This window comes from Oncorhynchus nerka, linkage group LG2 (assembly GCF_034236695.1).
Source record: "Oncorhynchus nerka isolate Pitt River linkage group LG2, Oner_Uvic_2.0, whole genome shotgun sequence".
In the NCBI taxonomy this organism is placed as follows: domain Eukaryota; kingdom Metazoa; phylum Chordata; class Actinopteri; order Salmoniformes; family Salmonidae; genus Oncorhynchus; species Oncorhynchus nerka.
The window spans coordinates 27785625-27801025 of record NC_088397.1 but is presented as its reverse complement, the minus strand read 5'-3'; the positions used below and the strand labels follow the sequence as shown (position 1 = coordinate 27801025).

The 15401-nt window shown below is 45.8% G+C and overlaps 1 protein-coding gene across 1 annotated transcript in view; it reads right to left on the bottom strand.

The window, feature by feature from the left end:
- Positions 1–15401, bottom strand: part of LOC115133611 (CLIP-associating protein 1-like) — a 38928-nt gene that overhangs the window by 16048 nt on the left and 7479 nt on the right. The window contains exons 9-20 of the mRNA XM_065025529.1: positions 8063–8197; positions 6841–6926; positions 6601–6693; positions 6206–6351; positions 5863–5998; positions 5456–5526; positions 5295–5354; positions 4633–4710; positions 4264–4431; positions 3916–3962; positions 1326–1520; positions 372–401 (exon numbers count right to left, since the gene is read on the bottom strand). Of these exons, the coding sequence (XP_064881601.1) occupies positions 372–401; positions 1326–1520; positions 3916–3962; positions 4264–4431; positions 4633–4710; positions 5295–5354; positions 5456–5526; positions 5863–5998; positions 6206–6351; positions 6601–6693; positions 6841–6926; positions 8063–8197 (1245 nt within the window). The remainder of the gene's footprint in view (positions 1–371; positions 402–1325; positions 1521–3915; positions 3963–4263; positions 4432–4632; positions 4711–5294; positions 5355–5455; positions 5527–5862; positions 5999–6205; positions 6352–6600; positions 6694–6840; positions 6927–8062; positions 8198–15401) is intronic.

The window sequence follows — 15401 nt, the reverse complement described above, 5'->3', positions numbered from 1 at the left end:
CACAACATGACTTCATGAAATTACAGTTAAACAGGCAACGATAAAGGTCAATAACCCGACAGACACTGAGGCTGCCTGTCTTTACAGTCACGTGAGTTGGACAGGTCTATTTGTGGACACAATCAATGTCTCGGGTCTCCTCTCTCTGGCTACCAACCCCAGTCCTGGTGACCCAGTTCAACGTAGTTCTACCATGCAGACAGTCCATGCAGAGTTCCACAGATGAGCACCGTATTCAACGACGTAGCACACCACAAAGACGACCACTGTAAACATGGTGCAGTACATTACACAGACCAAAAGGGGACAGAGAAATCTGGATGAAGTCCTCCAGCTCCCACACAAACACACAGTTAGCCATCTCATCTTACCCACTGGTCTAAAGTTACCAGGTGTGTTGTCTAAGGGCAAAAACAAGAGGAGGAGAGTCCAGGAGAGAAAGGTTAGCAGAAGTTAGCAGGATAATCCCCATATGGAAGACTGAGGGGGGTTACAAGAATTTGGAAAGGCCTTAAGATGTATTTTAATCATCATATTTAATTAATAATAAAAAATAAAAAAGTTAAATAGAAATGAGGGTTAAATCTCCATGCTATGGTCCTATATCCCTCGTAGTCAGTAAAAGCGTCTGCGAGGGTATGAGGCTCATAGAAAGAGTATTATAAACGGGGTATGAGGCGCATAGAAAGAGTATTATAAACGGGGTATGAGGCTCATAGAAAGAGTATTATAAACGGGGTATGAGGCTCATAGAAAGAGTATTATAAACGGGGTATGAGGCTCATAGAAAGAGTATTATAAACGGGGTATGAGGCTCATAGAAAGAGTATTATAAACGGGGTATGAGGCTCATAGAAAGAGTATTATAAACGGGGTATGAGGCTCATAGAAAGAGTATTAGAAACGGGGTATGAGGCTCATAGAAAGAGTATTATAAACGGGGTATGAGGCTCATAGAAAAAGTGTTATAAACGGGGTATGAGGCTCATAGAAAGAGTATTATAAACGGGGTATGAGGCTCATAGAAATAGTATTATAAACAGGGTGGTTCAAGCCCTGAATGCTGATTGGCTGACAGCCGTGATACATCAGACCCTATACCACATGAATGACAAAACATTTATTTTCTACTGTTCTAATTACGTTGGTAAGTTTATAATAGCAATACGGCACCTCAGGGGTTTGTGATATATGACCAATATACCATGGCTAAGGGCTGTATCCAGGGACACATAAGAACAGCCCTTAGCCGTGGTATATTGGCCATATACCACACACCCCTCGGACCTTACTGTTTAATTAGAACACACACAGAGACAGAACACATGTTTTTGGTTCACCTAGAGAGGCATAGGAGCCGGGTGGCAGAGCCGAGGCAGCGCTGAAGGGGGCGGGCGAGGCGGGCACGGGAGTCATCCTGGTTTTGGCACTAGCGGTGGCAGCAGCGTTCACGTCCACGTCGCTACGGGAACGCTGGAGAGAGCCCGGGGTGGAGGGACCTCTGGAGGGAGCCGCTTTCGCTTCGGGGAGAAGAGTGAAGGGAAGAGAGGGAGGGAGGAGAGGAAACAGAGAGGGAGAAGAGAGGAACAACGGTTAACAGCCAAGCTCTCCACCCAAACGTATTTCATAAAGAGACAGGAAAGAGAGGGCGAGAAAAGAGGGAAAGTTAACAGTCATTAACCAAACTCACGTTGTAAGTCGTAACGTCACGTGCACAAGTACAGTGAAATGGCTTTCTTGCAAACTCTAAACCCAACAATGCAGTGATCAACATCAATGTAGTACCACAAATAACACGGAGGTAGAACCAAAACAAGAAGAACGCCAGAAAGTAAGACGCTACATACAGGGTCAGTTCCAATACTAGATTTACAATGTGCAGGGACACTGGATAGATTAGCTGTTGTTGTCTCACCTACTGTTTTAGCTAGCTCTCCCAATCAACACCTGCGATTACTGTATGCCTCGCTGTATGTCTCTCTCAAATGTCAATATGCCTTGTATACTGTTGTTCAGGTTAGTTATCATTGTTTTAGTTTACAATGGAGCCCCTAGTTCCACTCCTCATACCTCTGATACCTCCGTTGTCCCACCTCCCACACATGCGGTGACCTCACCCATTACAACCAGCATGTCCAGAGATACAACCTCTCTCAGTGCCTGGGCTTACCTCCGCTGTACCCGCACCCCACCATACCCCTGTCTGCGCATTATGCCCTGAATATATTCTACCATGCCCAGAAATCTGCTCCTTTTATTCTTTGTCCCCAACGCTCTAGGTGACCAGTTTTGATAGCCTTTAGCCGCACCCTCATACTACTCCTCCTTTGTTCCGCGGGTGATGTGGAGGTAAACCCAGGCCCTGCATGTCCCCAGGCACCTTCATTTGTTGACTTCTGTGATTGAAAAAGTCTTGGTTACATGAATGTCAACATCAGAAGCCTCCTCCCTACGTTTGTTTTACTCACTGCTTTAGCACACTCTGCCAACCCTGATGTCCTTGCCGTGTCTGAATCCTGGCTTAGGAAGGCCACCAAAAATTCTGAGATTTCCATACCCAACTATAACATTTTCCGTCAAGATAGAACTGCCAAAGGGGGAGGAGTTGCAGTCTACTGCAGAGATAGCATGCAAAGTAATGTCATACTTTCCACGTCCATACCCAAACAGTTCGAACTACTAATTTTAAAAATTACTATCTCCAGAAATAAGTCTCTCACTGTTGCCGCCTGCTACCGACCCCCCTCAGCTCCCAGCTGTGCCCTGGACACCATTTGTGAATTGATCGCCCCCCATCTAGCTTCAGAGTTTGTTCTGTTAGGTGACCTAAACTGGGATATGCTTAACACCCCGGCAGTCCTACAATCTAAGCTAGATCCCCTCAATCTCACACAAATCATCAAGGCACCCACCAGGTACAACCCTAAATCTGTAAACAAGGGCACCCTCATAGACGTTATCCTGACCAACTGGCCCTCCAAATACACCTCCGCTGTCTTCAACCAGGATCTCAGCGATCACTGCCTCATTGCCTGTATCCGCTACAGGTCCGCTGTCAAACGACCACCCCTCATCACTGTCAAACGCTCCCTAAAACACTTCTGCGAGCAGGCCTTTCTAATCGGCCTGGCCCGGGTATCCTGGAAGGATATTGACCTCATCCGGTCAGTTGAGGATGCCTGGTCATTCTTTAAAAGTAACTTCCTCACCATCTTAGATAAGCATGCTCCGTTCAAAAAATGCAGAACGAAGAACAGATATAGCCCTTGGTTAACTCCAGATCTGACTGCCCTCGACCAGCACAAAAACATCCTGTGGCGGACTGCAATAGCATCGAATAGTCTCTGCGATATGCAACTGTTCAGTGAAGTCAGGAACCAATACACAAAGTCAGTCAGGAAAGCAAAGGCCAGCTTCTTCAAGCAGAAATTTGCATCCTGTAGCTCTAACTCCAAAAAGTTCTGGGACACTGTAAAGTCCATGGAGAACAAGAGCACCTCCTCCCAGCTGCCCACTGCACTGAGGCTAGGTAACACGGTCACCACCGATAAATCCATGATTATCGAAAACTTCAACAAGCATTTCTCAACGGCTGGCCATGCCTTCCGCCTGGCTACTCCAACCTCGGCCAACAGCTCCGCCCCCCCCGCAGCTACTCGCCCAAGCCTCCCCAGCTTCTCCTTTACCCAAATCCAGACAGCAGATGTTCTGAAAGAGCTCCAAAACCTGGACCCGTACAAATCAGCTGGGCTTGACAATCTGGACCCTCTATTTCTGAAACTATCCGTGGTAGTAATGTCTGTGGTAGCGGCGTCTGTGGTAGCGGTGTCTGTGGTAGCGGTGTCTGTGGTAGTAATGTCTGTGGTAGTAATGTCTGTGGTAGTAATGCCAGTCATGTAATGCCAGTGTCCTTACTCCTGGTCACGGTGTTTCCCATGGAGCTCTTGGCAGACTGAGGGCGGCTGTGGAGACAGAGAGAGAGATCGACAGTGATTCATCTGACTGACTAAGATCAATTCTCTTTCAATACTACTACCTCTCATATCACAGACAGACCAAGAGGGAGAGAGAAACTGTGACAGAAAGATAAACTCTCTACTAGAGAGAGAAAAAACTGAAAGAAACAGACATAAGGAGACACAGAGACAGAAAATGAGAGAGAAAGACAGAAAGGGGGCCAAGTAAGAGAGACGTGGCGAGAAAGAGGGAGACAGGAAGACAGAGGGGGAGAAGGAGAAGGATAGAAAGGGTGGAGCGGCTCACTTGAGGCTCTCCTGTGAGGAGGAGGAGGAGCGGTCTGAGGCAGGGAGGGACAGGATGCTGTCAGAACTCTTCATGTGGGACTGGAGAGCCTTCTGATAGGACGACTCTAGAGCCTGGAACAGCTGCTCCGCCTCCCGGCTGAAGTGGCCGTGGAATGTCCAGTAGCACCTACACAAGTCAACAGAGAGGACAGAGGCCCAGAAACAGTGAGACAGCCTGTTGTCAGCGGGGCAACGTTTCAGGTTGGCGGATAAAATATCAAACGTGGAGGAAAAGTTGTTGCCGTGACAACATGCGATGTTGGTGAACTCATATTTTCAAATAGAAACATGGTTCATGCATGTCCGACATAGTGTGAGAGCGACTTACTTCCTGGCCACTGATCTGGCCTCGGAGTCTGCATCATGGACTCCTTTCTTGATGGTCTCTGTCAGAACAGCTACATTCCTGTGAGGGATCAAGAAGAGTAGGAACACCAGCTTCATTCTCCCTGCATGCAGCATGACAATACCCCCCCTCTCCACCAAAACCATCGCAACATAAAAAGCTACAGTTACGTCCCAAATACCAACACTATTCCCTATATAGTGCACTACTTTTGTCCAGAGCCCTATGGCACCCTATTCCCTATATAGTGCACTGCTTTCGACCAGGGCCAACAGGGCTCTGGTCAAAAGTAGTGCACTATACAGGGAATAGGGTGCCATTTGGGGCGCAACGTAAATCAATGAGAAGGGGACCCGAGAGCTCCCCTGGCCTCCCAGGTAGAGATTTGGTTTCAAATCAATGATGAAGCACAGTGTGCTTTTATGGGATAGATATCCCTCCCTGGCATTGCCATGGAAACTGCTGAGATGAGGAGCCACTCACTGACAACAACGTTGTTTCATATTACCCAGACGGGCTCATCACAAACTCACTGGACAGTAGCTAGAAAAAATGTTTACAGTACAGTACATCTACAACACGGCAGTACAATATTGTGTTGTATGAGTCTATAGGCCTGTCTAGTAGCAGCCATTTAAACATACCTCTCTAGAGAGTTGGTCTGCCACTCCTGCAGCAAGAGGTCCAAAAACTCAAAACAGCGCCTGGAAATAGAACAAGAAGACAGTCAGGGAAAACAAACAGACGCTCAGCTGGCGTGCGATCAGGGATAAGTCTTTCTGAGGCTATTTCTTTGTTTGTTTACCTTCTTACGGCCACAGATTTCGACTGGCAGCTGCTGGTCACGATAGGAATGAGACGAGGGTAGTGTGTATGCTGGAAGACAGAGAGAGGACAGAAATATAGTCATCGTCATGTCGCAGGTCCAGTTTACACTCCTTACGTTACTAGCTGTTCTAGGATAGAAGCGTGAGGAACACACGAGGCATCTTTGGAGAACAAATCGCAAGCAACCACCAACAACGAATGCCCACATGGGAATGCGGTGGAATGTAATTTGCAGCCATTCGGGAAGGAGAAATGTGTTCGCGTTCCAAACAAAAAAAGGCTAGCCCCATGACCATCTTGTCTGACTGACACTCAACTCAACGGAACCCCCCCCAGCTCAATTCAACTCAATTCAAAATGTAAATAACTTTATTGTTCACTCACCCTGATGATGAGTCGTATGACAGCGATGCCGGATGTGGCCATGACCTTGGCCGAGTTAGAGACCAGGGTTAGGAGAGTGGGCATGATGGACTCTGCACAGTGGTCAAACCTGTTCCCCAGGATGTAGGACAGGTGGCTGCAGGATAGAGGGACCATACGGACACAAGTTATTATGATATCAATACTATCTTATTTTATACTGATGGGGCTGTACAATAAAGAGTGTAAATTGCATTGATATTGTATAACGTAATCATAGAATGGCTTTGGTGACATTAAATAAAGCTTGTTTGCTTTTGAATTGATACCGTGAGTAAGAGAACAGGACGAGAGGCCTCCTTACCCCAGAGTGATACAAGCCTCTCTGACCACCTGAGAGCGCAGGTCTTTAGAGGACATCTTGAGGGCTGCCTCTGTGAGACGCAGCTGCTGGGAGAAACCGTCAAACTCCACCGCTCCCGCCAGGAGCAGAGAACGCATCTTCTTCAACTGGAGAAGAAGGAGACGCAGCGGAAACCGGCAAGCCGTCAATCGACGTCACACTTCCAATCAAATGATAGACGTGACTGCTTAATAGAAACAGCCACCTAATAGTCACTGGCTACAATCCAAAAAATCCACACTTGGAATGCCTGGCCAATACATGGCGTCAAGTGGTACGCTAGCGTGGATACTGGAAGGCAGCCAGTGTGATGAAGTCATCTGGAGGCGAGGGCCGATTGGTTGGACGTCTCTTACCGCAGTGACTCTGTGCTCCCAGTCTCGTTTGTCGTCAGCCAGCACCTCCCTGATCTTGGTCATGGCATCCTCCATTTCCCTGTTAGAGAAAAGCTGAGAGGAGGAGAGAAGAAGAATCACTTAGCGGAAGCACATTCCTAATGGGTTTAATATACGACGTGTAACATAGGACCAGTTTCACGTGCCCAAGGGAGAATAGCGCAGAATGATTTTGCTATTGTGATTAAAGTGAACACGTACTTCCATAGTGGACACTTCCTCGAAGGCACGGATGAAGTCCTCCTCATCCACAGCCCCTGCAGCAGCCGCACTAGGACCATCTCTCCCTGATACAAGCAGAGGAACACCGGTTCGAATTGTTAACTTTACCAGGAAGCTATTCTAGTAGGCTATTATTCACACAAATGTTAAACACTTCCTCAAAGGCACAGATGAAGTCCTCCTCATCCACAGCCCCTGCAGCAGCCGCACTAGGACCATCTCTCCCTGATACAAGCAGAGGAACACCGGGTCGAATTGTTAACTTTACCAGGAAGCTATTCTAGTAGGCTATTATTCACACAAATGTTAAACTTGGATTGGCTGCAGCCTTATGGAGTTCATGCCGGGTATATCACGCTCAATGCTCATTATCCCATGTTTCTATCAATTTGTATTCTGTTTCTCTCTGCGTTCTGATTCCATTACATCATCCTCACCATCTGCACTGTTCCAAGGGTACAGATAGACACTAGACAGCTCCACAGTCTCTATAACCCAGTGACTGGGTTATAGAGACACTATCTCTGTTATAGACAGCTCCACAGTGACTGGGTTATAGACACTATCTCTGTTATAGACAGCTCCACAGTGACTTGGTTGTAGAGACACTATCTCTGTTATAGACAGCTCCACAGTGACTTGGTTGTAGAGACACTATCTCTGTTATAGACAGCTCCACAGCTCCACAGTGACTGGGTTATAGACACTATCCAGTGTCGAGCTCCACAGTGAATTATCTTCCATACAAATCCTGGACAGAGGTCATTATTCAAGGCTCTACGCTGACCTTTTTTACAAAAAGTTGAAAAATGTTTGCGCACACAAACAAATTTAGGAGCACAATGAAAAGTATTTGAGATATTAAAGCTAGAATCATTCATTTTTCGAGGCGCACTGGTGCTCCTAAATGAAAATTCCATGTGCATACGTGAGTAAAATGGTTGCAATGCAGAGCCCTGTTATTACCCGTTGCCAAATAAAGGCTTATCTCGATAATCTAGTCATCATAATGTCTAAAAAACAGAAACAACGCACGCACACAGACAAGGATTCTCGAGGAAGCAAAGGAAAGGAATACTGTGGTAGGAGAAAGAACAAATCACATTTGACAGTGTTAAAATACACATGGCTCGACGTAACATCACTTATACTGCTGGCATACTGCTGGTTCTGCTGGTGCGAACCGGAAGGGGCGTCTCACCTGTTGATTTGGTGCTGGAAGCAGAGCTGGGCCTACGGAACGACCCCGTGCTCACTGCCTTCTTCCCTGACGAGGGGCCCTTAGAAGAGGAGGACCGCCCCCCGTCCACCGAATCATCATCATCGTAGTTCTTATCTGGGAGGGAAGGCAAAACAGAGGATTCGAGTTATTTACGGTCTGGCACAATTTGAATGCCGACTGTACTAAACAAACTAAGAACGTTTTATATCAGCACCATGTGCTCAATCCCATCCTCTCCTACAACAACACAGAAGCCTGCATAACCTTTTGGCATTTACACACACACACACACACATTGGGGGTCATCAGAGTTCATTCTGTAGGTAATTGTCTCGGTCTGATTCCGGTAACCGGTGGTTGCGCCCTCATGCTGTGGAAGTGAAGTGACTACCCCCCCAAACGGTAGTGTACTGAACACGTCAGTCCCGGTCAGTCGGCCCGGAGGGAGCAAAGTAGTCTGCCGGACCAGCGATCAATGAAACACAACCCTGTGCATTATTCAGAGGTCCACACAACACAGGGGCAGCACACCAACACATCACATCAGTTATGTGTCATCTACCTCACATTGTTTCTCTCCCCCATTGCAATATTAAAACGAGGCACGCTGTCAATATCACAACAAGGTGAGTGTCGAATAAAAAATCATATAAAACCCAGCGCTGAGCATACCGCTGTCATCAACACCAGCTGTGATGAGCGTAGCTCATAAAATCCAGACATTGTTACCGATAGCCTTCAGATTGTCTGAGCCTTCAGTCTTTATAGTGCATACTGTGTACCCAGCTGTCCTCTCCGGTCTGTCACTCCTCAGCTGAAAATGTCTGTCTCCCCAATCTTCATCTTAGTGACAGGTGACTCCCTCCCACACTTTTGACCTGACCCACATTCCTCCACGGCGCTCATTAATATTAATACAATGGGCCTCTCCTCTCCTCTACCTCCACCCCCCACCACGTGTCAAGAAGAAAGAGAAGCAGAGCTTACAGGCACAGATCTTCCTGCAGACGAGCTTCCTCAGCATGTCGACAGACAGTCCACTCCAGACCCCCTCCTCTCATAGTCTCCGGTCTCCACAGGTCTCCCAGCTAGCTCCCTCGCTGCAGGCAGCTAGCAGTACCAGCTACACTCTCCCTTCCCTGGTGAGCACCCGTGGCTCAGGCTATGGCTGCCCTCCTGATGCACAGTTCACACTCTCTCCCAGTAACACACAAGCGCTTGATGTGCTGTGATGCTAGGTGTCCCTCCCAAGTGAGCGCAGTGAGCCGGCCCGTGGAGCAGGGACGACAGAGAAAGCAGATGGACAGCTCCACCTCCCACAGTGGGGAGAGGAGGCAAGGGCACACCCTCTCTATCACCATGATATGACACCCAGCCTGGGAGTGGGAGGAGCCAGGCAGAAAGTGATGAGCGGTGAATTCAATCTTAACAGGTCAGTGAGCCTAGCGCCATCACTGGTGAGTGATGAGAGACATGAGGGAATACCATATAAAAAGGGCCTTAGTTGGTGGGTGTGGCCATGGGTGTGGCCATGGGAGTGGCCAATGGTGCAGTCACAGTCCAAAAACTTCAGAAGCTGTTTTAAAGCAAATTTCCTACAATTATTTTGTCATGGCTTATGCTATCTGAGTGACTCAAAACGTTATAACAAAATCAATGGGGGCCCCATGCCATGACAAAAATACTCAATTTTTTTTAATTTTCCCTGACTCTCTAGCTTTTATTTAGGTGATTGTTAGTTTTACTTCCTTTAAGTTTACACTGAAAACGTTCCATCCGAGAAAAATAACACTTAGGCGCTCCGCCCAATACTTTTCTATGCAGAAAAACCCTGGCCTCTGTGTGAGCAAGGGCAGTACAACTGGTCTGAATACAAAACATCCTGTCTCGTTAAAGAACATAGACAACAGTGTTTGGAAAGACAATTTTAGACACATAACCTATGGTTCCAGGTCAATATGCATGAGTGCATCCTAAAAGAATACAACAAAATCAGCAATGAATCATAAGCACATGAGACCTACTTTATAATGCAGTAATGTCACGCAAACCAGACGTTCACTAATTCATCCCCTAGATGGCAGTGCCCCCTGATAAATGCACCAGTTGTTTGAGAAGAGAGCAACGACAGCTTCAACCTGAAAGTGATACTGTGGTATTCAACCTACAGTGCCTCTGAGGAAAAGGCTCCATTATTCTCCACGGTACCGGAGGACACCGGCTATCAACACACAGCTAGCTCTTCCTCTTCACCATCCGATACCTTGAACACAAACCAGCCATTCTCTCACACAGAGACTTTCTCACCGGGGAGCTACTCAAGCACCGGACAACACAGGACCAGCACAATTCAACAGCCCCATTCGTTTCAAGCATGAACGCAATTTCTGCAAGGAAACGCATACATTTCAGGAGTCATTTCTCACAATCAACGAGACAAATAGGAGTGAAAAGATGCCAGCATCAAAACAATCCATCCGGTGTGGCCTGAATGAATGAATGTTGAATAGGCCTACATGTGCACATAACCCATCCCATGCATCCCATCTCTTCACTCTGGTTAGATCTCCATAATAATTATGAAAGAAAAACTATGTAAATTAACATAAAATAAAACAAATCTATCATAGAGGTGAACAAATTGTTTCTGGCCGGTAACTTTAAAAATGAGAAACCACCTGGTATTGACAATTTAGATGGAAAGCTACTGAGGATAGTAGCAGAGTATGTTGCAGCTCCTATTTCTCATATCTTCAATCTGAGCTTGGAGAAACATTCTTTCCCTCAGACATAGAAGGAAGCTAAAGTCATTCTGCTTCCCAAGAACGGTAAACCATCGTGATCAATTTCAGTGCAGCCTTTGATATTATTGACCATAATCTGTTAGCGGAAAAACGTATATGTTATGGCTTTACACCCTCTGCTTTTGAGCAAGTATATGGCAATCGAATAGAAATCCGTTTTTTCCCTCAATGGAAGCCTCTCTAATCTAATGCATGTAAACTGTGTAATTCCGCAAGGGAGCTGTCTTGGCCCGTTACTGTTTTCTATTTTTACTAATGATTAACCACTAGCCTTAAACAAGCTAGTGAAAATACTGCAACTCTAAACAAAGAGTTGAAGTTAGTTTCAGAATGGGTAGCCAACAAATAAACTAGTTCTGGATATATCTAAGAGCATAGTATTTCAGTACAAATCATTCCTTAAGCTCTAGATCAGGTGTCTCCACACCTTTTCTAATATGAGAGCTACTTTTAAAAAATGAAACATGTCACGAGCTACACATTTTTTCTAGCTTTCAAATAGGAACATTCTTCAATTTTCCTCTCCCTTGCAACTCTTCCCCGTTCCATACTGTACAAGAGAAAGTACCGCACTGTTTTCTGTCAATATACCTGGTAAAATAATGGTTAATAAACCACTTAAGGGGGGGGCTCTATAAAATTAGATTTTTTAAATTTGTATTCTCCCTGGGTTTTAGATTTTCTTTTGTTTTTCACTCTCAAAAATCAAATTGTTCATAGAGAAACAACGGAATTAGATGTTCTGAGCCGGAATGTCATTGGTTAAATCACTTTTTTTTTTAGGTCTGGAAGAAAACAAACAAATATTTTTCGGGGTGCAATTCCCTTTAATTGTGCATCTGGCCCTTTAATTCGAGTGACGAATGTGCCGGTCCAGTGACAATTCTGCACTCCTGCTTCTCATTTCATGGAAAAGTTTGAAAATAACAAATAATATGATACAAAGGATATAATTCTGCCAGGTAAGCCTACTTTGTATATAACATTTAATTGAGATGGTTTTGGGGAAAGTATTTCTGTCAACCCACAAGACGGTCATCACATCAACTGGCTACACACAAAGTGATAGACAAACATGCGCAACACCCAGACAGTTGGGCAATATTGCTGGAAATGAATTGGCGGACATTGTGTTAGGTTTGGCTTTTTAAGCCAATAGCGGCTAACCAGGGGTGGGATAAATGTCAATGTTGAGTTGATTAAACAGTAGCTGTGAGCTTGCGGCCTCTGATACTTATGAGATTTGTTTATGACAGTTTGCAGCAGAACACGTGAAAATTGCATGTACTTTCAGAATTGTTTGGCGAGCGACTGGTAGCTGGCGATCAATCTGTTGGAGACCCCTGCTGTAAACCTATGCTGGATCTGGTTATGAAAAATGTGGTTATAGAACAAGTTGAGGAAACTAAACTTCTTGGTGTCACCTTAAGACTGTAAACTGTCAGGACTAGGTTACCACAACTGATCAAACAAGTCCTACAGGCTCAATTTGATGGTATCTTGACTTCTGCCCGGTAATATGGTCAGGTGCCGCGAAGAAAGACATACTAAAGCTACAGCGTTTTTGTCCTGCAATGTTCCAAGAGCGCTAAGGTCAACAGCATGTTGACGTTTCCTGGCTCAAAGTAGGGAAGAAAATTGTCACTTCTCATTTTTTGTTACTCCCAAACTGTCTATTCAATCAGCTAACGCACAGCTCTGACAGACATTCATAGTCCACAAGGCAAGCAACTAAAAGTATCTTCTTATTCCCTAAAGCCCAAAACGAATTCAAAGCAATGCACCCTAAAATATAGAGCCATGATACTTGTAGCGTGGAACTCCCGGCCATCTCAAATCACTCAAACAAGCAGCAAAAGTAGCTTCAAAAAACAAATAAAACAGCACACCACGGCACCTCTGACCTTAAATAGCTGTAGCATCTCCCTCGCAAGCACATTTGGTGTTTGGGTTCAAGTTAAAGCTAGGATGTGCCCTTGGTCTCAAGATAACAGTGCATACTCAGAGAAAGCATTTGTAAAAGCAAAGCCTCAGGAGAGTAAGAATGCACTGCTCCAAATGACATGATAGTCTGGTCAGCTTACAGACGTTAGTCAGTAGAGTTTTATGAGAGCGAATTCTTATCGTGTGTGGATCCTACTGGGTGTGAGTGTGGCGTGGGAATGAAAATGGACATGCAAAACAAGTTGATGAGAACAGGAGGAAACTCCATATCAAGGGGACTTTGTTAATTTGATGAATAAGTCCAAAGGCCACGCACTAAACCTTAGATAAGCCTTTACGGGTAGACTAACACGGTAGACTAACACGGCAAATGTTGGGTTTAGCTCATTTCTGTGCACCTGACAAGGCGAAGGAGGTAGATGAAGCCCAATCTGATGATTACGACGACTCTGTTCCAATTTATTGAACGGACTGGAGTGATGGATCTCTAAGAGGTAGCTAAAGTACGTCGCTAAAGTGAAGGATTCCACTGAGACTTTAGCTGGAGAAAACTCAGACACGGTGGCTGAGGTGAAGGATTCAATTGAAGCCTTTAACGGGGAGGAAACTCCACCTGTAGCTCATTTAAGAGCTGAACGGCACAGTTGCTGGGGTGAAAAACTGTGGTCGAAGCCCTTGGCTGGAGGAATTGTCGCATTTCCATTGTCGTTTTCGGGTGCACTTGCATTCAGGAGAATCTAGGAATCACATTATTGTTATGAATAGTATTGACTTCAAAAGGGAGAACCAAGGACACGGGTGGCTCCTAATGTGAGATTCTCGCTAGTGTTTGCAGAACATCTGGTTCTGAGACATTAGGATCAGGGAGGAGGGCTACCCACAGAGCACAGTGGGCACTTTAATTGACTATCTACTGGCAACAAGGAAGTGATGAGGAAGTAGACAGGAAGTAACACTCAGTCATCCTCTCTTTCTTCTGACCAAAACATGTGTCCAAGTTATCCAAAGGGGAGGAATATGAGTTCAAATGAACCAAGCCTAATTTGCCTTGTATCTAACATCATCTTAGTACAATGTCAAACACAGTAACATAAATAGCCCAAACTATTTCCTTAATAAGAAATGAAAGAAAGATACATCCTGTATGAAATCTCCTGCAGTTCTCAACAACATCGCTTCCTTTCATTTACCTACGGGGGCCACCTGTAAACACCATATTCATAACATAGGCTAATAATCCCAACGCAAACACGACTATAGCTCATCTACCTATACAGTAGCTATAAAGGGCCTTTGTAGAGAGAAAAGAGATCCATACCTTCTCCTGTGGTCATAGCAGGGCTGTTGATTCCACACACTAAACAGAGCTAAGTAACAGTGAGCAACAAGGACAAACACTGCCGTAGGTCTGTCTCTTCTCTATTGTGTCTACCTCCGTACTCCGGGCTACTCCTTCCCCTCCCCTCTAGCTAGGTCTTGTGACTGCACGGATGGCAAAATGACACCTCTCTCTCCTCCAAAATAAGAGCCTGCAGCAGAGTCCCTGGTGTTGCTCCTTCTTCCTAGGCTAATCCTCTCTGTCTCTCCCTTTCCCGTCACCAGCCCAACAGCCCAGATACAGATACAGTATTAGGGCTATGCCGTTAAAAAAAGAAGAAAACGAGTGTTTCTCATTGGACAAATTCAGATGTAATACCTCCCCGTTTCAATCGGGTTGGTACCAAATGAATAGGACATAGGATTCCTGGGCAGAGAGAGAGTTCTTTCCACTTGCTTGGACAGTTGACATTCATGAGCTGTCAGCTGCACAGGAGAGGGAGCCCTTTGATGTATCTGGTGTGGTAGAGGCAAGGCCAAGGCATTGCCTTTATGCCTGGTTAACCTTCGAGCCGCATAGGGGGGGGGGGGGGGGAACTGTGTTAACAGCAAAGGGTTTTCCCCTTTCTTTGGCCCACTAGGTGAATAGAAAACTTCAATGAGATGTCGGGCAATGACGTCATTGAGGCATTACCATAAACGAACTAGCATGACACCTTGCTTTGGCCAATTTGCTCAGGTTTGATATGAAGTCGTTCAGCCTACTAAATGAAAGCAGAGATTACAGCAGCTCCAGTCTAATCTCTACAGGGTGAACTCTTGTGATGAAAGTGAAGCCTCGCGACCACAGCAATTACACCCTTTTTGTCCCAGACTTAACAGGCCCGAGGAGAGGAAAATGAGACAGTCGCAGCAACAAAGATACACAGCTCCGATATCAGTCGGTCCTGCTTCAATACTGCTGCGTCAGGGTAAGGCCCTACTCCGTGTGCAGAATACCAAGAACATGTCCAATAGAGAGCAGCTGAAAGGAGAATCTGACCCCCTGCCTGCAGCCCTGCATTGCTGCAGAGAGACTGCTCAATGCATACTAACTGTTCTCTTCTGAAAGAGCATGGACACAGAACTGGTTTCTCTGTTGTTGGTTTTCTGTCCAGCTCTAAGTGGTCTGAGCCCAGGTTCTGTATCTACAAAGCGCCTCAGAGTAGGAGTGCTGACCTAGGATCAGATCCCCACCTGTACATACATCTCAT